The 26,148-nt window shown below is 29.4% G+C and overlaps 1 protein-coding gene across 1 annotated transcript in view; it reads right to left on the bottom strand.

The window, feature by feature from the left end:
• Positions 1–25,762, bottom strand: part of pHCl-1 (pH-sensitive chloride channel 1) — a 69,175-nt gene extending 43,413 nt beyond the window's left edge. Inside the window, 3 exon segments of the mRNA XM_018548940.1 lie at positions 5,069–5,239; positions 12,297–12,487; positions 25,720–25,762. Of these exon segments, the coding sequence (XP_018404442.1) occupies positions 5,069–5,229 (161 nt within the window). The 5' untranslated portion in view covers positions 5,230–5,239; positions 12,297–12,487; positions 25,720–25,762.
• Between the last annotated feature and the right edge of the window lie 386 nt (positions 25,763–26,148).

The following is a 26,148-nucleotide window of genomic DNA, read 5'->3' as shown; positions in this document are numbered from 1 at the left end:
TTCTCAAGTTTCCTTCTGATAGTAGAAAGAATCTTTTAGATTGGTTTCCAAATTTTCATAGGCTTGATAAATCGCAATAAACAAATTTTTAATGCATAATCTTTAAATGAATTTTTTCTTTTCACAAACCCAAGCTCTTTGAGATATTATTTATGGCTTATTTTTATACAAAATTAGCTAGAAACGAATTATACAAATGAGAAAATAAAATTTTTATTTTCTTTGCAAAATGCATAGTTTAAACAATAATGACTATTGATTAACAATATTACATGTTTTTATATTATATTTTTGTAATTTTATAAATCAGTTTTATTTATATACTTTTCCTTTTTCATTTTTTTTTTTTTCATAATATGTGGTTCTAAATATAAAATAGGAGTACAGTTTAAACCGACACACCTGTCTGTAAGACAGACCATAAGCAAACTTAATCTTTCATAGTCTTTGCGTTATAGTCAAATGATCATATCGAAGCTAAAGGCAATCACGTATTTATGAGAAAACTCTCAAAAAAGAAATTATTACATTACATGTTTGCGCCTTGTAGAACGGCATAAGTATGAATATAAATCAACAAAAACATTTTATAACGATGTGAAAAGATTATGGAAAATCTTATATACCTTCACTTGTAGGTATTTTGTACAAATGATTTCTGTGAAAAGAAAAAAATAGCAATATGTGCACATTTATTGCCTTCTATAATATTATACGTTAGGCCCATTTTATCATATACTCATTATTTTTGCTTACACTTACAGCAAAAAATACAACAATATTTCAGTTGCAATAATATTTTAATAATGCGCTATATCACAAAAATTGCAACAATGTTGCCGGTCGCTGCAATATTTCAAACAAAATATTAAAATTTCAATAATGCAGCCAGGACCGGTTCGAGCATTTTTGACGCCCTATGCAAAATTCTAAAAAGCGCCTTCCTCTCTCTCTCTCTCTCTCTCTCTCATACCTTCTCATTTATATAATACATAACAATAACAAAATTTCTAATATGATTAATTCACACAAAATATCTATTGATTTACAACGTCTGCTAATGTTTGTATTATAAATTATGTTTACTGACCAATTCGTTTAAAATACAGAATAAATTATTTTGTATTTTTATATATAAACTATGCTTTTCGCGGGTTTTCTCCGTGTCCGAATCCATTCTTAGAATGTCAACGTTTCGTGAACATTGCAATTCACTTCGAGTATTATTCTGTATTTTTATTTTGAATAAATAAACATGAATTGTATAAAATTTTCAAATTTAACATACATGATATACCTTACACATCTTATACGCACATATGTAAATATAAATTAAACGATACAATTGTTAAACATAATATAAATTAAATACTAAAAAAAAGGCGTTTCAAGACGCGCCGTTTACCGTGCTTACCACCTAAAATCGACTCTGAATGCAGCAATATTGCTGCAATATTTCGATCTGTAGAGATTGTTTATGAAATATTGTTTAAAAACAGTATAACATGTCGGTATCGATGACCTTTCTCTATTATACAATACATAATTTCGGATAACTTAATAAAACATGAAATTATTACAGGTAATACACAATATTAATGCTGATACAGTGCATTAATCATTGCTAGTAATACTTCTTTCTCTCATTTTAATCTAAACATTGATGTTCTATAATAATACAATCAGATTTAGCTTCTCGACTCATTTTTCATCACGGTTTTCTCCTTAACACATTTTTTTTTTTCTTGAACTTCGTTATTGAGAATTGAAAAACAATAATAGTCACTGAATTTCGTTTAATCTCAACTTTTAATCTTTACTGCTTACTAAAACAGAATAACATTTGCTGAAAAAGTAATATTTAAAAATTAAAATTAAGTGATATTGTTTTAAAAAAATAGATTATTATTATTGAGAAATATTATTATTTAATTATGTGCAATTCTATAACCATTATTGTTAGATTTCAATATTTGTTTTATTGCACGCGGCGTGAGAGCTCAAAGATATAAAATTAAGGTTGGTAGTAGGTTCTTATTTTAGGACCATCTTAAGTAATATTTTAAGATACTAATGCGGTCGTCTGATTGGTTCGTGACACTTCAAGACTAAACTTAAGGTGATCTTGAATATAAGAATTAACTGTTAATACAGGCCTAACATAAGTGTAATTTCTGTAGAAGACAGTGTTGATGAAGTAGAGAACAACTAAATTTATCTAAATATTTTAAGTGATATTGTTGCGTCCGCGCTGCTGCATTCAAGCCACCCAAAGCATTATTTTCGCACCGTGAGATTTTGCCAAATTCGTAAGCGCTTAAAAGAAGAGGAATACAATTGTTCTGATTTCCCAGACTGAAAGAGAGTTGACGGGAACTGAATTAATTCCGCTTTACGTTTCCGAGCCATTGTATACCGCTATTAACCAATTAGAATTTTAAATATTAATATTTTTGTTTTTAAACTTACTAATTGTAAGATAATGTTCTTTCTATGCGCGATTCTCGTTTGATGAGCTGCGAAAAAACGGAGAACATAAACAGTTCGAAAAAAAATGGAAATGAAAATAGCGAGAACTTTAAATTGATAAATAAGAAAGAATGTTGGCAATGCAGAAAAACAGCATTTCTAATCGTAATATTCGAAAACAAATCGAAAGGAAGAAAACAAAGAAAGATATTTTAATCTTTGGCCTCCCTGTGGAACTTTAGTCAATCACAAAAAAAAGTGTATTGTTTGAAACTCATATGAAATAGTAAAAAAGTTTCATATCCCATAAACGCAGAAAAATAGATTTTTTAAATGTTATGTGTCTTTGTAAGTCAAATTTTCGTTTACAATAAAACGTTTATGCATAGTCGAATTGCTGTCTGTGAAATTTGACGCCAAATTTGAGTACTTCCATCATTTGCTGCACCGTACGATTTTCTTTGTGCCAGAATAACAGACGAGCACAAATATGGCATCGTCGTGGACAGTTAAATGATAAGAATTGCCATATGCCAGTTAAATCTTTTTTTATGGTGGTTCCGCTGTGGTACTATATCTCGATTTACACACTCCACTTGTTATTATACTATCTTCTGAATTGACTAGGTAATATATCAACGAGATATTGCGTTCGCACGTTCTTTCAGTGCGTAATCGGATAAAGCATAAATTCATACTTATGCATAATAGTGACCGTTGCTATATTGCGTTTATTACACATTTCTGAGTGATTTCTCAGAGAAAATTATGTCAACATTTTAAATTTACCATCGATTGAGATCTGATCTCAATCCAATCGTTCATATCTGGAATATGTTTTAGCGTCGATTATGATAACAGTATACCTATGATTAAGAACTTTAGGGCAGTTGACGGAAGCTCTCCGTCAAATTTAACATCAAATTTCACAAACATCAATCCAACAACGTATAAACATGGAGCATCTTTAAGCATGTTATTTATAATAGAGGTAGCAATACCTAAAACTAAAATTGTAATTTTTTATTATGTACTCACGCGAGCACGCACGCATACACTCATAACACACACACACACACACGCACGCACGCACACAGCCTCGCACGCATGCGCGCATGACGTATACAAGAAGCGTAAATCCGACTGTGCAATCTCCACTTGGCATGCTTCGAGTAATGCTAATGACAGTGCCTGCTATGATCGCCTGCTGCGAATAAGAATAGAATCAGTAAAGCGGACGCCGTTTTGCCTAAAGTCGTAACTTCAAATATGAAAAACATTGATTAAAGGATATCGTAATCTTTCTTTTGATCTCGTTTTTAGTAGAGTCTAAAAAGCTTAAAACTATTATACGTTGACACTGTAGGGTTCCTCTCCTTTTTTAACCGAAATAAATCGAGATGAATAGAAACAAGTAATTATTTAATTTCATCTTTTACATTTTTGTTCGTTTTTTACGAATATTGTGCGTTACTCCATTCGTCTTTTATGAGCGATCAAAGTCAAAATAACGTTTTTTGCTTCAATGTTGAATAACTCAATAAAAGAAATGTACAACGTTCGAAATAAAAGTAAATTAACACAATTTTGGAATAAAAGTAAATTCATACTTTTGAAAGATCTGTGAAGCTAGTACAACATTCTGTCGATATCAAAAAAATTACAACAGTAGCACTTTTCATAGTTATATAGTTCCTTATAAAAATAAACAATAGTTCTGCATTAACACATTTTCATTTTTAATTTTTTAGTATTACAAATACGGAACTGTTGTTTATTTATATAAGGAACAGTATAGAACTACGAAAAGTGCTACTGGAACTGTTGTATTTTTCTTTTATATCGATAGAATGTCGTGCTAGTTTCACAGATCCACTTTGGATAGCTGTAAACTGTATTTACTATGCTTGACTTCTCATTTCTGTAACACTTTGCAAAGTTCGTAAAAAATTTCGAGATTTGACGGATCTTTATGTGTAACTGTGTAACTCCATAAAAATCTGTCAAATCATTAGTTGAAAAGATCTAAAAAGAGATTTCAAGTTTTAAAATACTTTTTTGAACATCTTATTCTAACCATTTTCGTATAAATTATACTGTTATCCACTTTTTAAACATGTGATACGTGATGCTTTAATTTCCGTGCGTATAGTAACGTGTATTAGAAATCATTATTAATCGTTATCATAATAATTATGGAATAATACAATACCGAATCAGTAATAAATCTTAATCACACACCAATCTGTATTCGTTACTGCAGAATCCATAATTTACTGCAAAATCCGTATTAGTTATTGAAAGAATGTTTACTATTGCAGTATGTAACGGTAAATGTAAAATAGGCTAAAAGTTGAGAGTAAGCAAAAATACGATAAGTCTTATTTTTCATCTCTCACAAGAAGATGGCAAGAATTGTATAGTATCAAATAAGATAAATCATTAGTTCATTTGAAAGTTTTAACACTGTAAAAGGATTCGAATGAATGGACTTGTCAGTGTCCGGATCATAAAATAGCATATTATGATAGAAGGACGTTCGAGAAGCTAAAAGGCAATTCGTATATGGTGATTATTTTATATGGTGTGCTATACGTACATGTCTTCGGCACGAACGAGAGAGACGAGTGTAAGGGCAAGTGTGAGGATACAAAGGGATGTGAAGATTAAGGAACTCACGAAGGAGGTGAGAGATAGCGAGAGGATAGATGAGAGGCGGCCGCCACCACTCGCACATCGCCCTAGCGCCACCCAACCCATTCTATGTCATCTGAAACAGAAAAGTAATATTTTAACGTTAAAATACATCTTAAATGTTATTAAAAATTTGAATTTATGTTTTTTTTATTCTCCATTCTACATTAATCTATATATAGTTTAATAAAATTTTTATAAACAGATTTCTGGCACTTTGTTACATAAAATATAACAAGGTTACAATTATCTCCTATGTTCTATCATAACCGACATGATATTACAAGATTAAAAAAATCAGTATTAGCAAAATTATTGACACAACTATCTTTATGCTATAGATATGATGATGACATTTAATCAACATCACTCACGTATTTCAATAATATAATAATAATCTTTGATATAAAAACTTGATGTTGCGTGCTTGGAATAACAAATATGCTCGTGGTTTCGCATTAAGTATACGGTAGTGTCGCTACACTTGATTTAACACAGAAACACTACTGTGCCTCCTGATACGTTAAATGACGATTACACGTTTTTCTAGTAAAACCTAAGTGTTTTACTAGATTTTCTAACCTAAGTTGGATTGTCTAACCTAAGTAATAGTAGTTTTAATTCTTCTCTCAAAGATATTCGTATTGAAAATCTCTTTTCCCAATTCCAATCCAAGTAATAATTCTCTGTCAAAAATCAATCCTCAAAAAAAAAAAACTATTGCATCAAATTAAATTAAAAATTGAAACTCAAATACTACTAGCTGTGTGGTAGTAAGTAACAGTAGATTTTCTCTTTGAGACGTGAAGTAGCCACGAAATAGTCTTCGGGACAAAAAAAAAGAGAACAGTGACCTATTAATGTCCGCGTTGGCTGATCGTGCCACGCTTTTGTACTTCCGTGTCAAATAAACGAGCTTTTTGTACAAAAACCGTGCGTCATCATTTCCGTGTATCCGGAAATGCTCACGTTAACGTGCGTGCGGGTGTGGATGCTTGCGCAAAAAACAGCGAGTTTGTTGGCAGCAAAGGGCGGCACAATACGAGTTTTTAATTCATCGATTGATCAATCGCATATAAAATATATAAAAATGCAGCTTTTACGGAACAAGATTAACATTTGCGATTGATCAATCGATGAATTTCACAGTTAAGACGCTGTTGAACTACAAATTTATAGTCACTGATATGACCTTTTATTGTGTACTAAATAACTAAAGCTTAAAGACTGTTTTAAATAAAAATAGAAATTTTTTCTAAGAAAAAATAGGATTACTTAATTAAAATTATTCTCTCTCTAGTCTTATTTCAAACTGAAAAAAGCATAAATGTTTTTTAAATAAAATTATATAATTTTTTATCATAATATTTCTGGTAATGTAACTAAGCTGTTCATTGAGAAAAATTATTTAGGTAATCATTACGAAATGGTTAAACTTCACCAACAACTTCGATTTTTATATGTAATTAAAGTCGATATAACGCTGAGTCACGCACATTTCGAATCACGTCGCGCGAGCGCACGTGGCGAACTCTTTTAAGATATGACATTTTAAAGTATTGAATTTTTATTCCCGATTACATTCACTTTTCACGCGAAGCGAGGTCGCTCCCCTGCTAAGAGGGCGCACGATTTTTCACGCAAAGTGAGGTCCACCTCATCTCCCGCTATCAAAAGGTGCACGAATTTCTACACGAAATGAAGTAGAGTGGAAGTACCAATAACACATAGTACGAAAAACGGAATATAATAAAGAAGAGGAAGTGAGATGGTTCAAAGAATGTGTTTCAAATAAAAAAATTTGTCTGCTTTATTTCATTTTGAGAGAAAAAGTTAAACGTATACACTTATGTTGTCAACTGTATTTGTTAATTTTTTAACAATTAATGTTCAACAAACTTGTAGGAGGTTACTCAGAGTCATGATCTTGACAACATATGTCAAGGTCAAGATCATCGGCAAGCTTTTATCAATAGTTACCATTATTTATGTTAGAAAACGGAAAAATAAGCTTAATTTTTAATATAAAATAAATATTTCGATACAACAGTTGTAGCATCCGTTCTAACAAATATAATGATATGATGTATGATATAATAAAATTATTTTACAAATTATAGAAATTATTCCGGTTTAAAATTTTGCGGGCGCGATTACTATCTTTTCGTAAATCTTTTCGACTCTGCAGAGCCTGAGGTGTGGCCAATATCTAACTCTCTCATTGACGATTGACGTGTAAGTCAATTAATCGTCACCTGATCAATGTAAGAATCGAAAGTTGACCACACCGCGGCACCGCAGGATCAAAAAGGTAATCACCTACCAAAATAACTTGTGTAATTTGTAAAATAATATTAGGAGACGCGGGTTGTCTCCGGCCATGTTCAAAAACTGAATTGTTATATCATACATCGTTTTAGTTGTTCTATAGATATAAATATTAAGGAAAAGGTCTTCATAAAAAATCAAGTTTGATGAGACATTTCATTCCAAAATATTTTGTAGTACGTATCTATTCTGTGTGTAATCTATCTACTTCAAGGATACTCTTTAAATTTTAATTTCAGATTTTTATTTGATTAAATAATATTAAGATTAAAGAAAGAATATAAAAAGTATACATTTCACAAATGAATAAAATAATTTTAGTTCTCTATATTGAATGAATTCTTGCGCGCGCGCGCTCGCCGTCTTTTAGAAACATTATAACAGTGACACATTGACATCATTGAACAAGAGAAAAGAAAAGGGGACACTATAAGCAAGTGGAGTGGGCAGTGGCAGTCAGGCCGGCGGGCGTCTATCCTGGTATAAACGCTACTAGCATACAGCTGATGTCGTCCGATCAATACAGAACGTTGCGGCATGGAACATACAGAGTACGTCACATCACATGACTTAACCTGTTCCATTCTGAGAATCTCTAAATGATTCGTTTTCATGCCATTCGTTCTTCATGCTTTATTTTTTGTATGGCCTCACAAATTTTAACCTATACATTCTATATCCATTTCTATCAATTCTGCCGTAGAATTGATACATATAAAAAGTACGACTTCACACACACATACCCACACATCCTACACCCACACACACGTAGAGCTCTCAATACTTCACGAATATATGCATACCTGTACTCATATGTAAAAAAGAAAAAGCATCAAATTATATACTATAAAAAATATATGGCGATACTCAGATTCTTGATTAATATTCATAATTTATTCTTATTTCATGATTGTCTTAAATAATGTCTTACTGCTAATATGGGTATTCATAATCTATTCTTATTTCAAAATTGTTTTAAATAATATCTTAAGATATTAATACGATCTTCTGATTGACTTATGACATCTTAAAGACTATACTTAAAACAATCTCAAATATAAGAATCGACTATAGAGTCAGTATTCATAGTCGATTCTTATATTTGAGATTGTTTTAAGTATAGTCTTTAAGATGTCATAAGTCAATCAGAAGATCGTATTAATATCTTAAGATATTATTTAAAACAATTTTGAAATAGTTGGATCTTATATTATAGGATCTTAAGAATATAAAATGTCATGAACTAATTAGAGAACCGTATTAGCATCTTAAGACATTACTTAAAACAAATTTAAAATAAAAACAGATGAATATACCTCCTTCTGACTAGTTCATGCGTGACGTCTTAAGATTGTATACTTACAATTTCAAATATACGAATCAACAGTAAATAATGGCCTATGATTGGTTTATGACATATTAAAATTGGACTTAATACGATCTTAAATATGAGAACCGACTATCGACTTCGCTAAAATTTTATATTTGTTTATTTTTTTATTTTTTATAGTTGTGACAATAAAAACATCTGTTCAGGATCATAAAAGAAATAACAGAATTATAATAGAATAATTTGACTGTCATTTTTTCATAAAAATGTGGTGTTTTTCAACTTGAAAATTGATCTATATCGTAGACAACAATGTGGTAAACAATGGAACAGCTAATGTCGCCAGAGAAAAAAACTTGATCGTTATGTTATCGAACAAGGGTCGTGGAAGTCACATGCAAATAAGAGAAGTTAAATTTACCAGCGCTGTTTTTTTAATAAATCAAGTTATAGAAATGTCTAATTTACACAATAAGATTCAAACTTATAGTTTCAAATCGGACCGGAAAATTTTTACATTTTCCATTATAATTCGACACAGATAAGAGATACGTCAAAATGATCTCAAACAAAAATGAAGGAAATTAAATGATCTTTCGAACGGTACCATTGATTTTAAAATCAAACTTTATTTACACCTTATGGAGAACAAAAACTGCAAATAGGTCCGATTTAGACCTCTCCCCTAATTGTAACTAGACTAAGAGCAATTAATGCTTTATAGAATATTATATAAATATATTCTTTCTAAAAAAAGGCACGATTATGATCGATTATATCGATATTGTTATATTCTTGTAAATATGAAAAATAATAAAATTTACTATTTTGTTTCAATTTATTTATTCAAATTATAAATATTTTTATTCATTATAAATTATAAATTCAATTGATATCTTATATCTTAATAGTAGAAACCACCAAAATAATTAAGGGCTACAAATTTGACTATCGTATCACAATTTTGAAAGAAATTGCAATTACAGTATAATTAGATACAGAGGAATTGTAATTACATGGAAATTGCAATTAAAGTAATTACAATTATCAATTACATTTATTAACCAATTATGCCCAACTCTGATCCTAAGGACTTTCATTGTAAGAGTATAATGTTTTTTTACATATTTACCCCAAGTAAATAAAATACATTTCAAAATAGATCAGATAAGACCGCGACGACAGCCGACGGATCCACCGGGCGTTGACATCCGCAAGTAAACGCCGACATATCCGCGTGAAGAACACCATGTTCTATTTATTTACTAATCTTCGCGGGAGTGTAGCGAGGATGCAGAACATCGCGCGTGCAAGCACGCGAGGAATCACGCAAATGTCTACTCCGTGAAATGGGACATGGACAATAACCGAAGTTGTCGCTTCGTAGTTCCACATCCGGTCTAGGAGATCGTCTTCACAATTATGAGATACCCTTAACGCGATTTTGCGAATCCGTATCCGCAATAATTCAGGTCGAGAAATATTCCGTTGCAGCGGACACGTATCGATGAATAGTGTAATCAAAACACCAGCAAGACCAGCTATTAACAATATGAAATATTTCGTATAATATCGCGACAAAAGTCATATTTGTAATGACTTATGTGAGAAGTCTATTATATGCTCTTAACAATTTTCTTGTTAAAAATGGTAACTTTTGAAGGAAGAATTCTGGTAAGCTCGATTTCGTGGAAATAATAATCTGTATATTACTGTGGTTAGAAACATTTGTATGCACATACTAAGCAACCAGGACATTAGTTTTAACTGAATTCGATCCCCACAAACATATAAAACTAGTTTCGGACCGCAAATAGAAACAGAGGAATAGAAAAAATTTCATTTTGAATTAATTTTTTTGCTATATTTAGAGAACCCGTTCAGACAGCAATCATATACCAAAACGCAATCAAAACGTGAGCAAATTAAAAAATGTTTTAATTTAATAACCGATAATTAGAGATAAAATATAGCAAAGAATAGTTAAAATTTTATTGTAAACTTACTAAAGACGATCCAATAGAAGATCGAAACGTTTACGTGTACAAAGGATATATACATAAATGTTATAACAAATATAATAAACATTTAATAAACATTTAAAAAACAATTAATTTAAAATGATTATTTTCTCACATCAAGATGCAGTGTAAGTTTTCATGCTCCTTATACAAAAGAATTAATTATAAAGCAAACATTGTGAAACGATATACAATCAACTATATATACCTCGCTGAATTACTACTTGTTTATTTGTGCTATGTTATCTAAACGTGATTTTATTTTGTAAGTATAATATATGGAAAGGGATGTATAATACAAGATGCTAAAATGATATTAAAGACTCTTAAAGGTCTCTGAATATTAATAATTCTACTTAAAAAATTTTTGTTACGTATAGAGATAAGCGAGTTGGAAGATACCTTACAATTTCCTTACAGTTACGGAGAGATGTCTTGACAAATAAAGGAAAGAACCCGCAATACGTTTTCTATATTATCAATAAGAATTTGAACAAAGGTATATTGAACAGCGACGTATTTTTGTGCTATAAGAAGTTCATGAATTTATCGTTTATGGTATCGTTTAAACCAGCGATCCTCTACCAATAGCTCATGTATGTGGAAGATTACAATAGTTTCGTCCTTTCTAAATCTCTAATCAATATAAGATATTACGATATATTTAAATTCATAAGAACAAATCGTACCTTAATACTTTGATGAACAATGAGATAAATCATTTGGTGTAAAGAAAACACATAGTTGTTTATTTTAATAAAGAGAATCTATTTTATCTACGTATTTTTTTAAAGCAACAATGTATTTTCTTTGTACAATCACCGACAAGATATTAAAGACGCTCGGCGCTTATAGAAATTTGCGTAACTGTGTTAAAGTATAAGTGATTAAGAATAATAAACTGATAATATGTACTAATTTCATAATTTATTTGTTTCGTAGACATGTGTGTGTGTACACGTTTAAAACTTAATAATACTCTATTTTTATTAAAAACTGTGATTTTATTAACGTTATCAATCGAGTTTGATTATTATCAATAGAGATGATAACTGCACAGAAAAAACTGTAATTTTTCGGAAATATTACATATTATGGCGTTAAAAGTATGTGTATTTATTTATACAGCATTTATAATAAAAAATCACGGATTTAATAATGTATTATCAAAATATTTGTTTTTTAATAATCGCCAATTTTTAATAATTATCGATAATGTCATCGTTCTTCAATTATTCCCGGACTCCCATTGATAGTCATAAAAATGTGCCGAGCGTTTAATAGTATCTCGTCGGTGCAGTGATACAATATAATTCGACAGATTCATAATCAAATGCGCACACATATGGCATGGATATGATTACTTATTTGCTATCATTTGTTCGCAATTTGCTAGCATTCTGCTATCAGGGTAATAGATTATTTTAATATTGCATATACATATATTAATATACCTTAATGTGAGATATGTAGCTGATCGTAATGGACGAGGCAGGCTTTTGCTATTCGTTGTGTAAGTATGTCCCTTTACTAATACTTTTACTAATGTTCATCCACAAGAACAGCCTTCTTCATCCATTTTCATGAACAGAAAGTTCTTCAGCATTTCATTGTCATCTTAGCACAGACAAATAGTCGTCACCATCTAAAAACAGAAAATAATATTGTCAATTATGATATTATTTAGCTTATATGATTGTAATCGTCTATAGAAAAAGCTTTTCGCAGCCAACGACCATTGTATTTCTCAAATCCTTATTATAATAACACATAAATACACTCAATATTTCACTTATTCTTAGCATAATTATATAAAAAAAATATAAAAAGAGAGGAAGAAAGAGAGAAAGTGGGGAGGGGGAAACAAAAAGAGAAAATTATACAAAAAATTATCCTGCAATTATTACATTATCTATTATGTCCTTGAAATTTAATTTTAATTTTTAAGTTGAAAATGTTAATACGAAGATGTTCTCAATGTTAATATATTATGCGTTTGTCAAACGCAAGTATAAAATTGATTATGATATAAAATAAAGAGGCACCGCATATCTGAGCAATATCCGGTATCCGGCATTGCCCGGCAAAATAGTGTAATATTCTATTATTAAAAAATTACATAAAAGTTTTAAATTTACGAAAAATATTCCTTTAAATAACATAATTAAGAATTATTAACGTGTTTAAATGTGATATGTCATATCTGGATTTAATATTCAGATATAATATACTATTTAAATACGTTAATAAAAAATTAAGCGCACATACCTAATAAGAAAAAGAAAATATAATAATAATGTATATTTATAGGAATAACATGTATAATATAAACGTGGTATATTAAATGTATATGATTTGATTATAACATAAATAGATAATAAATAACACGTTTATCAATTGAAAAAATGGTGTAGCACGTAAGGCAGAAAATTCATGATCCAGAGGTCTCAAGTTCGAGTCCCATTAAGATAAGTCCCAATAAAAAGCACGATAATATACATGATAAGTACCTACGTTTAATTTACGGGAGATCTAAATGTACAAGGAGAGAAGATTTGCTATGAACGCGAAAGAAATTTAATCAAATTTGTTAGTAATATTTATAGCAAACAATTTTGTATATTTAACAAATATTTTGTTGTAAATAATTTTTGTAGCGAGAATGAAACAGAATAAATATTTATTGTTACACCTGCAAATAATTTGTGATCTCTACGTTTGCAAATGGAATTGCAAAATCATAACACCGTTATTGCATAGGATTAATGTTTATAACCATTTTTTTCCTCCGCGCGTATAATAGGTTCAATATACATCAGTTCCATATAATTTTAATTACGATAATTGCGTTTATCAAGTACGATTTGAAATAATTAGAGAATAACGTTAACAAAATGAATATATATATATATTATATAGCAACGCGTCATCAGCCGGATATCATAACTGAAATTATTGGAACATGTATCTATTACATTTAGTAAATATCTGATTTGAATGTAAAATGTACCATCTTGTATTTATTGAAATGGAATTAATTCAAGAAAAACTGCTTTTTTATTATAATTTTGTCGTATTCTGGAATATGATGCTAGTCAGTAATACGTGTTTTAACAATAAAACTGGATTAATTAATTTTTTACCGGGATTATAATGTTTTATTAAACATTTTCTCATAATTATCACAACATTTATGATAAGTATTTTATAATATTTCATAACATTTATAATAAAACTTTATGATTTGTGTAGTCTAACAATAAGATCACAAAAATATATTTGAAAAACATTTTGATATATATTTTGTAAATATTCAAATATATCTTTTAAATATTTTATAAACATTCTATGCTGTCTAGGTCATAGCTTTGATATTTGTTTCGAAATAGAATTGTTTTTTTAACGAATGTTTCAGCCATTAAAAAAAGTGCGATCTACACGTATAAAAAAATGTTTTACTCTTGTTTAGAAGCAATATATTCTTTATCAAAATCGGAGAGGGATATACTTGGGTACCTTTCGTTATTAGTAAATGTATACATGAACTAGCATAGTATTTACATTTAATAAATTTTACGCTTCACTATAATATTCATAGCATTCCATTCATGGAACGATTTAATTATTGAAATGTGTTTAAAAAATGAAAATAAAAACTGTAACTGCAAACTAAACATTCAAAAATAGACATGACATATCAAATTCGTAGATATTATGTGTTGGTGTAATGTGCACATCTGTTAGCAAGAATGTTTATTTAAATTTTGATGCATCTTTGTTTGTGCAATACACTTTTACTAAAGCAGGTATGTGTGACTCTGCAGATAAAAGTGCAAAATTTTTATTACTTGTAAATACATTTATTTGTTAAATTAATATGCGTGTACTGATATGTGTAGATGTACCATAGATGTACTGAATTAACACTTCATGATGTGTGTATGTATAAAATATTATAAACTTAAAAATTATAAATTATATATAAAGAGAGCAATACAAAGCATACACGTTTTAATAAAACAGAATTAATAAATTATTTTTAGAGCAGTTAGTAGAAATAGAATTAACGATCCGTCCTGGCAAATAAGGCCGATCGATTGAGGTAAACCTCGAAATGTTGCTGCTTTTCCGAAGTCAAGTTAATTCATTTAGTTTTAGTGTATCGAATCATTTAAATGTTGTTTTAACTCATATTCACAATAGATATTTAATGTTTTTAACGTTAAATGCAATTATTAGCCTTTGTTTTATTACATTGATTAAGATCTTATCACACAATTGTCAAATAAATTTAAACAAAAGTAATATTTAACAATACAAATCTTTCCTAATTTTTACATCTTCTTCTTCATTCTTATCTCTCGTAATTAATAAATAATAAATTCGGGAATTAATTTTATTCCTATGGATATAATTATTACTTTTATACGTTTTTGTCAATTTATTTTTTAATATCTTTTCCTCATCTAATTGGAAGTTTCTTTATGCCGTCTTTATAAAAGGAAGGTGGTTATGTTGTAAGACAATTGCGCATGAAGGCTTTTATTCCTGCGTCGTCCACAAAACACTTGCCTCCTAATGCTTTTTTTTCAGGGATCCAAACATGTGAAAATCATATTGATTTAAGTCTGGACTGTAGGAGGGGTGTTTACGTGCAATCCAGGGAATTTGCTCCAATTTTTTATGCGTTTGATTCGTTATGTATGGCCGAGCGTTGTCGTGGAGCAAATTACATCTCTGATCGGTTGGCATCGTCTTTTGGTTCGAAAAGCAGCCTTAACTTCGTCAAGGAGTAGCATGTAATGCGTCGATTGGTTTCCAGAAGGTCACGAACCGCACGAATATTGTTTTCCGTTAAACTCGTCCTGGGACGGCAATCGTGACTCTCATTTTCGATTCTCTCTCGTCCTCCAGAGAAAGTTCGTGCCAAAAGAACACACGGGGCTGTGAAAGGGCTGTTTCTCCAAATTGTTGGCGTAATCTACGGAGAATTTCAGCAGACCAAACCCCCTCCTTCGTCAGAAATTAAATTATGATCCGTTGTGCAATGAACGGATAAACCTCTTTCTCGCCTATTTTATTGCAGACTGTTCTACTGATAAGAAAACATTCTCAAGCTAGAAATTCCCACCAAAACATCCTTAAAGTTACATTGCCCTACTATACTGTCTCTAAGCTCCAGAGTGAAATTTTCGTTTATTTTTTATCTATCCTCGTATATACATACACACACACATTTAAATACAGAATATAGAAATAAATATATAATAAATATAGAAATATATATATATATATTATACAATATATATATTTCTGATATTTCTATAAATAATTGTACAATATAAAAAAAATTCTTTAATAAAAATTAATTAGGGGTCAAAACTAGTCTTATTGACCTTTTTGCTTTTTGTTAAATTAATAATCAATTAATTAACATATGAAACTTTTTTCATATAAATTTATATGAAATTTTTTTACTCTTTCAAAAAATAGATTTATTCTAATTACAATTTTTTCACAATCGTAGAAAAGTTTAAAAATGTGTGTGAGAGAGAATGATTTTAAAATCATACGCACAATTTTAATGATATAATATGGGAGACGAAATTAAAAGTTTACATGCTCTAAATAAGTGGCACATCATATTTCACTTTTGTCAACTTAACATTCCCATATTTTCTGAGAATAATCCAAAGAGCAATCCAAATCTCTATTCGAATAAGAAGACGAAAAACTTCATCGATCTTACACAGATTTTCGTAGAAAATTATTCAAATAGACCTGTATACTGGGGGACAATTACAATAACTATGAACTCTTAAAATAAAAAATAATTTTCAAAAGCACATTTTTAGCGAGGAATACGAGAAAAATATTTAAAAAATTCTCCAACCAATAAATACCAAGATAACTAACAATTATAAACAAAGAAAATGGTACACCTTACTTCGCATTGAAAAAGAGAGAAAGTAACCTTAGGATTGCGCAGAATAAAAGAAACAGGGAACAGAGAACAGAGAATAAGAATTTCAACCTATCAGAAATCATGTACTATGGAATACACACTGTTTATTCCACAGTATATGATTTCTGATAGGTTGAAATTCTTATTCTCTGTTCTCTGTTCCCTGTTCCTTTATTCTGCGTAGCCCCTTACTCTGACCTCGACGACGCCACCTAAGGTCAAACCTATGGACCACCTTGTGTTTCCCTCGAATTCGCATAATTTTATGTCTGACACTTTTTTTAATTTCACGACTTCTTTTCTAGTGGGTTTAAAATTAAAGCATTTATGATCTTGTATGTAACGTGATTCATAAAAACAATAATAATACAATTTTCATATCAAATTTTCAATTTAAAAAAATACATATCAAATAATATAATATATGTTTAATTTTAATCGCCCCGCTAGAATATCTCGAAAAGAAATTCTGAAATTAAAAAAAGTGTCAGACATAAAGTAATGCGACTTCGAGGTATGTAGTACCACAAGATAATATCATAGGCTTGACCTTGGATAGCGTCGAGGTTAACCAAGATTACTTTAAATTTTTTAAATGAAAGCCTCCATTTTTTATTACACATTCTTATAGCTTACCTGGAGAGCTTTTTCAAACTACAATAAATTATTTTTTCTTTAAGTACGTTTCGAGTTATAAGGCTTGAAAGTTACCATCGGCATTACTCTATATTAAGTATCCCACCAACGACTAAAAGCTCTTAAATGTTATTCAGCATCATGATCTGGATAACATTTGCCAAGATCAAGGCCATTGGAGATTGTGTACCTGTTATTTTCATTTTTGCACTGAAAATTTATTTTTACGTAAAAATGAAAATAAAAAATACAACCTCCAATGATAATGAAAAATGGGGGATACTATTTAATAAATTCAAAGTGTCCTTGCCTTAACTTTGACGAATGAATAATATCTTCTTCTGTGAATCTCCAAATCATATAATTTTTATTTAAAATATCTATCATAGTTTTCGAAAAATTTATATGTATTATTTAAAATAGGACACTCTGTATATAAATATAAATATTAATAAAAGTCTGTCCACTAGAAAAAAATGAGCCTTTGTAAAGGTTAAGAGATGGAAAGACTTTAATATAAATCGATCATAGAATTAAGTTTCTATAGTAAGAATCTCGTTAATATTGTCTAGAATCTTACAGAACTAGAGATGCAATATAGAAGCTATATGTACAGCGGTATTTATAGTCCGTTTCTTATTTCAAAATTATCTTAAAGTAATGTCCTAAGATCTAAGATAGTCCTTCGATTAGTTCGTGATATTAAGTAAGACTTTTAATACAGATAATTTGCGTGTCATTGACACTTCATTTATACATACTACTCTGTATATATACTACTGCAACAATATCTCTCGTGTATATATATATATATATGTACACATAAATTTTCGTATAACAGTAATATTTTAATTAGACTAATTGTAAGTCCAATTCTAACAACTCTACATTGTTTCTTCGTGCAAACTACTATTGGACTATCACTCGTATTTCATAAGTACAGACTGCACAGCTTTTATAAACAAATATTGTCACATGACAGCTCTAGAGCGCTATATTGGACTAAGAAATAGTAAAAAAGATCTTAATTTCGAAATATTTTGTCGTTCTTGGTATAAATTCCACCTGACACGTATTAATGCGTATATCTTGGAAAAGGATTTTTGAATCTGCAAAAAGTGAAAAAGTAATTGTTATACAAAAACTATGGGGGGGTTTAGTCAGTATCAGTAATACAGACGCCTTTAGGATCCTCTTAAGATTGTACTTATAAGAAGGTCTTAAATACAAAAACTGACTTAAATAATGGCTATAGTATGTTAAAATGTATGGCTGGTCTGATTAGCTATTGTAATAAAGAACTAAACATAATACTGTAATCATGTGATTTAGGCCGGTATCCATAATCGATTCTTATATTTAAGAATGTACATCTTGAATACAGTCTTAAGATATCATGAACCAATCAAAGACCGATATTCATAGGCCGTGTTCATATATTATTGCCAGTTGTCAGTACATATTGTAGTATACGTAACGGTAACTATAGATTTTCAGTATGAGCAGTCAACTAGTAGTGATATACGAACATGGCCATAGTTGGTTCTTATTTTAAGTGTTACCATTATTAATGTATTACCAAGCGCTTATAGGGCAATTGGTAAAAAAAAAAGAACCGGTGCTGAAGTAGTCAATAAAATAACGCAGTAAAAAAGCAACCAATGGGAAGTCACGTTTCAAAATTTGTTCAGATAAAAGCAAAATGCTAATGTTATAAAAGCTCAAGCGTTTTTCAATAAAAGACACGGATAACACAGTGTAAGACAGTGAATCATTACATCCTTACTGTTTGCCAATTTTAAACAAAGATATTGTAAAAATGATTCACTGTGTTCTATTATGTCATTTATGTTTCTTACTGAAAAGCACCTTAATTTAATCGATTCAGTTTGTATTCAAATTTACACTGTCAGTATTGAAAATCTATAATATATACGTAACATATACTACAGATTTTCAGTACAGTGTATAGCCTAACGCGGATTCAATGTCGCATTTCTAGTTTTCTATGCACACACAACATGTGCGCATGCACTTACACGCAAACGCGCATATACAATTTCGTTTTCATTTCAAAATTTAAATTATTTTTTTAATATCATAGCCAAGTTATATCATGTCAATTATCGAGATTTTTAAAAATTACTTTATATTTGCTCTTTTTAAAATAATATCGTGTATAACAGAAAAAATTAATATCAGTCCGAAAAATTGTTTTGCATATTATTATTGTCAATAATTACTTAAACTATACATCTGTCATTTTATTTATTTCGTTCAATTTTATTCACAGGAATAATATAACTCTTTTATTTCCTTCTAATTTAAAATACAATATAGCAGGAGAGTAAAACTTAGATGATTATACATAAGATTAATATATACAATCACGTATAAAAAGATTTCTTCTTCCAACAGGATGAGCCGTACAATAAAAGATTATTCTAGATATATTCGATTGTTAATATATTATATATAAAAATATACATATTTGAAAATATATAAGTTAATATCCAGTAAATATCAAGTTATATATAATGTACATGTTAATTGTAATGTCCGACTCAACATGTATGTTACATGTAACTTGGTATCTACTGGGTGTAGCTCAATATATGTTGATAGTAATTTTTATTTAAGAAAAGCGTAATCATTTCACAAGAATAAATGCAAGTAGATTGTCAATGGATTAAAACTCTTTTCGAAATAGAGAAATACTAAAGCGCAAGATTTTGTAGTTATTTTAATATAAGAACGACCCTCGTGCTATGAAAGATCGATATTCGCTCATAATTCAAACAGTGCGCGCGCGCGCGTGCGTATATTCCCTCCACTTCTCCTCTACTTGGCGTTGGCTCATTACGCGCACGAACTTTATTTCTTCTGCTTTAAACGTTATTTCACCATTAACCCACTTTTTGTATTTTCCGTAATTGTATGACTATATTCAATTGAAAATTCTAGAAACAAACAATACATGGTAACACAAGATGCACTTTTTAAATTTCGAGAGAAAATCTCTTTTGAAAAAATATCTTTGATAGAGAAGACAAATTAATGTCGCGTAAGATAAAAGACCCAATTACTGACAGTGACCTAAATACTGTGTGGCAATTTATAAATAGACATTTTCAATAAAAAAAGCATTTAAAATTAGATTGTCGGTATTTGGATCACTGTCAGTAATGGGATCTTTTATCTTAATAGTTGAAAATAATTTTAATATATTATAAAGTCAAGTAACTTAATGTAATCTCAAAATACCATACATCGCAAATTATCTCGAGCAATACGCGAGTGAATAATTGTTTAATAATGTAGCAAATTTGGAATTAGGTATTCTATTCATTTTCTACTTTTTTATACACTTATTTCTCGCGCTTGTATAGAATTAATCAGTCGTTGAAAATTATTTATACATCCGTATGGTAACTTCCTTTTACTAAATTTTAATGTAATTCCTTTCCTCTCTTTTTCTTTCTTTTCTATAAAAAAAATATATAAAAATTTTATAATTTTTAATAAAAAAAAATTCCTTTATTCCTTAACTATATTTTTCTGAAGTTTTATTTAATAGAAGCCTCCAGTAGCCTTGAATTTAACGATTTGTAAACATTGACATACAATAGTAGAACTATTGTAATTTAATAATGGATTATTAATATCTCGTTGCAAAAACAAATATAACTTTGTACATAATCTTCTAATTACTTTTAATCGATAGAAAAGGTATATTAATCCTTTAAGAAAATTACTTTTACGTCCTCCTTTTTAATGATTTGATATATCATATACATATTTTTAACTAATTAATATTAAACTGACAAAAACTTTAAACCTATTTTACAAAAAAATGTTACATTTAGTCCCGTTCTCCCTTACACCAAATATTTATTATTATACTCATTAACTTTCTTGTAATTCATTAATTTTAGTACAAAATTTGTAATCAGAAACATCTTGAAAAATATTATGAGTTCTTATAACTTGGATTATAAATTATTTTAAATTTTGAATACAAGTTTTATTGTCTTGTTGATTTTCATATTTCAGTAACTTAAAAGATTTTTAAATTTGATTAAATAATTGAATAAAAAAATTACAGAAAAATTAATACATCATTAATAATTTTCTATTTATTATTTTTGTAAACAAAATAAACGTAATATTACACATTTTATCAATTTTTATTTTTATAAGATTAGTTTTTAAATCTGAAGTCTGGAAGTTTAAACGATTTATTTAATTTTTAATAAAATAGAATTTTCTATAATTTAGTACACTATAGAGTAGCCTTTTTATATATTGAGGCAGCATTCATGAATTTAGAAGAAGTTAAAGAGAGCGTGCTCACGCTTTAAGCAAAGACAGTGATTACAGCAAATAAGGATTATATTGAGTATAATAGAATTCAGAGAGGATCTCTCAAGCGATGTACAAAGAAATTTTTTGTGAATTTTCAAGTTTTTTCTGAATAAAATAGTGTTTTAATAAACTGTTTTGTCCGGATTTAGCTACGGGCATACTCTGTAGATGCTATATAATAAAGGGATTGCAAAATTGTTTTATCGATTAAACACAACAATTTTCGCAATATGATATCACTTTGTAATTTTTTGACAAGATTTGAAAATTCTTTTCCAGAATTTAAATATACAAATTACATTAGTATATAATATAGAATTTGTACCAAGAATGATAAAACTTCTTAAGGTGACCCTATATAGTCAATAATAGTGATCAATATTGAATCAGTAATACTAATATAAATAAATGTTTTCAGTATTTCTACAATTTTACATTAGTATTATTAACACTATATTTCACTTTAATTTTACGTACATATATTATCTATTGCACTGTGACATACTGCGACATGAATCTTAATAATGGATCCTAATAAGCTGATACTCGAGAATCAAATCATTATCAGTATTCTACATCAATCCATCAGTATTAATCATATAATCAGTAACATTGTTAGTATTTATTAATACTGACAGTATTATTGACCGTGTAGAGTCACTTTTAAAATTGAAGTCTTATTTATCATTTCTTAATCCAATATAGGCCGATTGAGCTGTCAAGTTATGACAACATATGCATAGTTGTTTGATATAAAATTTCTATCTGTATTTACAAAATTGAAAGTTATAGAAGATTACTCGAAGAAACAAAGTAAAATTCTGAGAATTAGATTTGTGTGTCTAATTCTGTACGAGATTATGCTACAAAAATTTATATATTATTGTATTGATAAAAAAATATCGGGTTTCTAGTCCAATAAAACGCAAAATATAAAATTATTCTTCTAAATTTCTTTAGTTTCTTTTAAATTCCTTTGCACACGCACACGCACACACACACACAGCAATATATTTATGCTAACGTTTTTTTTTTCAATCCTTGAAGTACCTTTCATAATCGATTTCAGAGGTATAGCCTTCAGAACGCGCAGTGAATTCTCTTTTATCGCGTCTATCGATTCAAAACGGTGTCCATGAAACAGTAATTTTAGTCGAAGGAATAGGAAAAAATCATACGGTGTCATATTAGGCGAATACGGAGATTGTCAAATGAAATTCGTATGGATTTCGATCAAAAAGTCACAAACAAGTCAAGAAAAAATCTCGCGTTTTTAAAACAATGCGAGATGCGATGCGTTTCATGATCAAATTGTCTTTCAAAATCGATTGACATGAACCAAATGATATTCCAATATGTTCAATAATCAATCATATCTCAAATTGTCAATCATCGATCATTAAGCACTATATGTCTAAAACGCGCAATTTAAATGAGCCTCAATACTTTTAATCACAGCATTATATATGTGCGCGCGCAATATTAATGTGTAGTATGTAGTAACGTGTCGATGACACGTAAATCGTACGTGTGTAAATATTTATATCGATAAAACAGACTCCTTAATACAACATATGTTTAGATACACAATTTCATTCAATACATTTATACTAAAGCGCATCAAATTTAAAACTTATAAAACATTAAACTTTAAATATTAAATCAAATTGAGGTAGACAAAAACGATTGTGGTGTATGGTCGACCAAAATTTGCGTTATACTACTGTAATCTATAAAAAATAAAATATATAATTAATTTTAAAGAATATACTGGATTGCAAATTATTAACATAAATTTTGTTACAAAAGATATCTGTTATAATTAATTTCTTCTGATACAAACTTTACACACTTTTGTACTGTAAAAGTGTCTCGATTATACTTTCAGAATTGTTTCGTATTGTTGTAGCAAAATGTACCTACAGTAGGTTGCCAAAATATTAGCGACAGTACGATTTTTCTATTAATTTTATGTTTGCAAGTGCTTCTTAATGAAATTCCGTAACTAGTTACTTTTTTTACTTGGATATGATACTTTTTCATTATAAATGTAGTAAAATTAGTTTGAATACAAGGACTCTTAATATAGTAAAATAACATAAAAATCAGTTTTTTCAACTATATTTTCAATAAAAACCACTTGCAAACATAAAAATAACAGAAAAATCACACAGTCTCTAATATTTTCGCAATCTACTGTATATCATTATCTAATATCTCTAATAAAACTAATAATTCTAATAACTGAATAACATATTTTATCACTGTTAAAAATATCTACATTAAATTTCATAATTTCACCGAAGCAAATTTCAAGCAGGTACATTAAAATCTTTCAATGTTGTCACAATGAGCATGAAATTACAAATAACTTAGATTTAACGATTTCAATGTACCTGCTTGAAATTTGCTTCCGTTACATTTACATGAAATTTCATATACTTAATTATTATATATAGTGATATAATTTATGTATATTACTGTGTTAAAATACATTTTCTAACATTGAATTGATTAAGTATATTTATATATTCATAGTAATATTTTTAAAAATAAAAGCAATAGCTATTTATACACTACATAAAGTCAGGAAATTAAGTTATTTTTTAAAAGTAACAAGTTACAGTGTGTGTTACTCGTAACCAAGTAAAAAAAGTAACTAGTTACCAATTTTTTAAAGTAACTAACGTTACAGTTAGTGTTATTAAAAAAAGTGACTTTTCATTACTTTTCTGATACTTTTTTAATATCAGTCTAAAAATATACTTTTGCAATATTTTTGTTTAAATGTCAATAAAAGCAATATACATATAATAATGACACTAGTTTTATTTTTTAATTTTTTCTTAAAAACATAATTTTAATTCTGAAACCTATAAAATATGCAGTAAACTAAAATAATATATCCGATATAATACGTAGGAGTGTAGAATAATTCCAATCGAACCGTGTCTAATCGTGCGCTAAGTAACGATAAAAGTAACTGTAAAATTTGTCATCAATAAAATGTAATTACATTACAGTTACAGTTATAAAAAAAAAGTAATACCGTTCCCAATAAAGTTACCCTAAAAATAACTTGTAACTGTATACCAGTAATTTTTCGGCAAAGAAACGTATCGTCTATGATAAACGTAATTCAAAGTAAATTTTTACACGATTGGTAATTTTGTTTACGTAATCGTATTACTAGTAATATTACTGCAACGTGAGTTATATACATTTCTATACATATAATATTATAGAAGAATATTATATATAAGGCAGAAGTTTACCTTGGTTTAAGGCAATAATAAGAGAGTTAATGAGAGCTGAGATACTAAAGTTCAATTTTGAACCAATGTGATCAAATGTAATTTTTTAAATATTTTCTTCACACCCACACCACACACATGCGTGCGCGCGCGCGCGCACCATACGCACGCACGCACGCACACACACACACACACACACACACACACACACACACATCCTTTCTCTCGCTTTTTCACGCTCTAGCTCTTGACTTTTGCAAGAAATAATCTTGCGCCGCTATTTGTAAGCGAGTTTTTGGCAAACTTTGACAAGAGACTTACCAAGAGCAAACGCATTTCGAAAGAGCACAGAAGATCGGTCGTTTTGGCGCTTCGCCTCTCGTAGCACTTTAATTCCTTTTGAAATGGATATTTCCTATTTATGAAACTACAGATCACTACTCCAATGAATTCACGCTAGTAGAGAATGCAGGATAGACAGGCAGTCAGATAGATATGTGAGCGGCAGACAAGTACACGCGCGTGCACATAATACACGCACACACGTACTTTTTGTAATGTATATATACATATATAAAATATATATGGTGTGTGTGTGTGTGTGTGTATATATGTGTGTGTAGTAGCACAATGACGGTGGCAGCGGTGATAGCTTACCACGATTACCGCATACGTCGCGTTCCACCCGCAAGCTCACGCGGTGACTTTTGGACTGACAGAAGGGTAGTTCCATTCGTCGCGTCGTGCCACTACATCGCTGCCACCATTCGGACATAGATGTTACTAGCTGCTACCACCGCCATCGTAGTCATCCGTTTCGCAACATCACCCAGCGTCCATTGTTTCGCGAAGCGATTGGTCCTCTCACAATACGTTTTAAAAACTCGGTTAGTATACTGTGAGTGTAAATAGAACAATATTGAAAATAGTAAATATTAAATAAAATTTAAAAAAAAAAATGAATTTTTATAATCCGAAAAACATTAATGCTCATTTCTATCAATTTATTATACGAACTTTTGTTTGAGTTCAACATATTCAATTTTTCTTAGTTCTCAAAATTTAAAAAAAGATAAATAAAATAAG

This window comes from Cyphomyrmex costatus, unplaced genomic scaffold, assembly GCF_001594065.2.
Source record: "Cyphomyrmex costatus isolate MS0001 unplaced genomic scaffold, Ccosl1.0 scaffold76, whole genome shotgun sequence".
In the NCBI taxonomy this organism is placed as follows: domain Eukaryota; kingdom Metazoa; phylum Arthropoda; class Insecta; order Hymenoptera; family Formicidae; genus Cyphomyrmex; species Cyphomyrmex costatus.
This window is presented reverse-complemented; position numbering and strand designations above follow the sequence as displayed.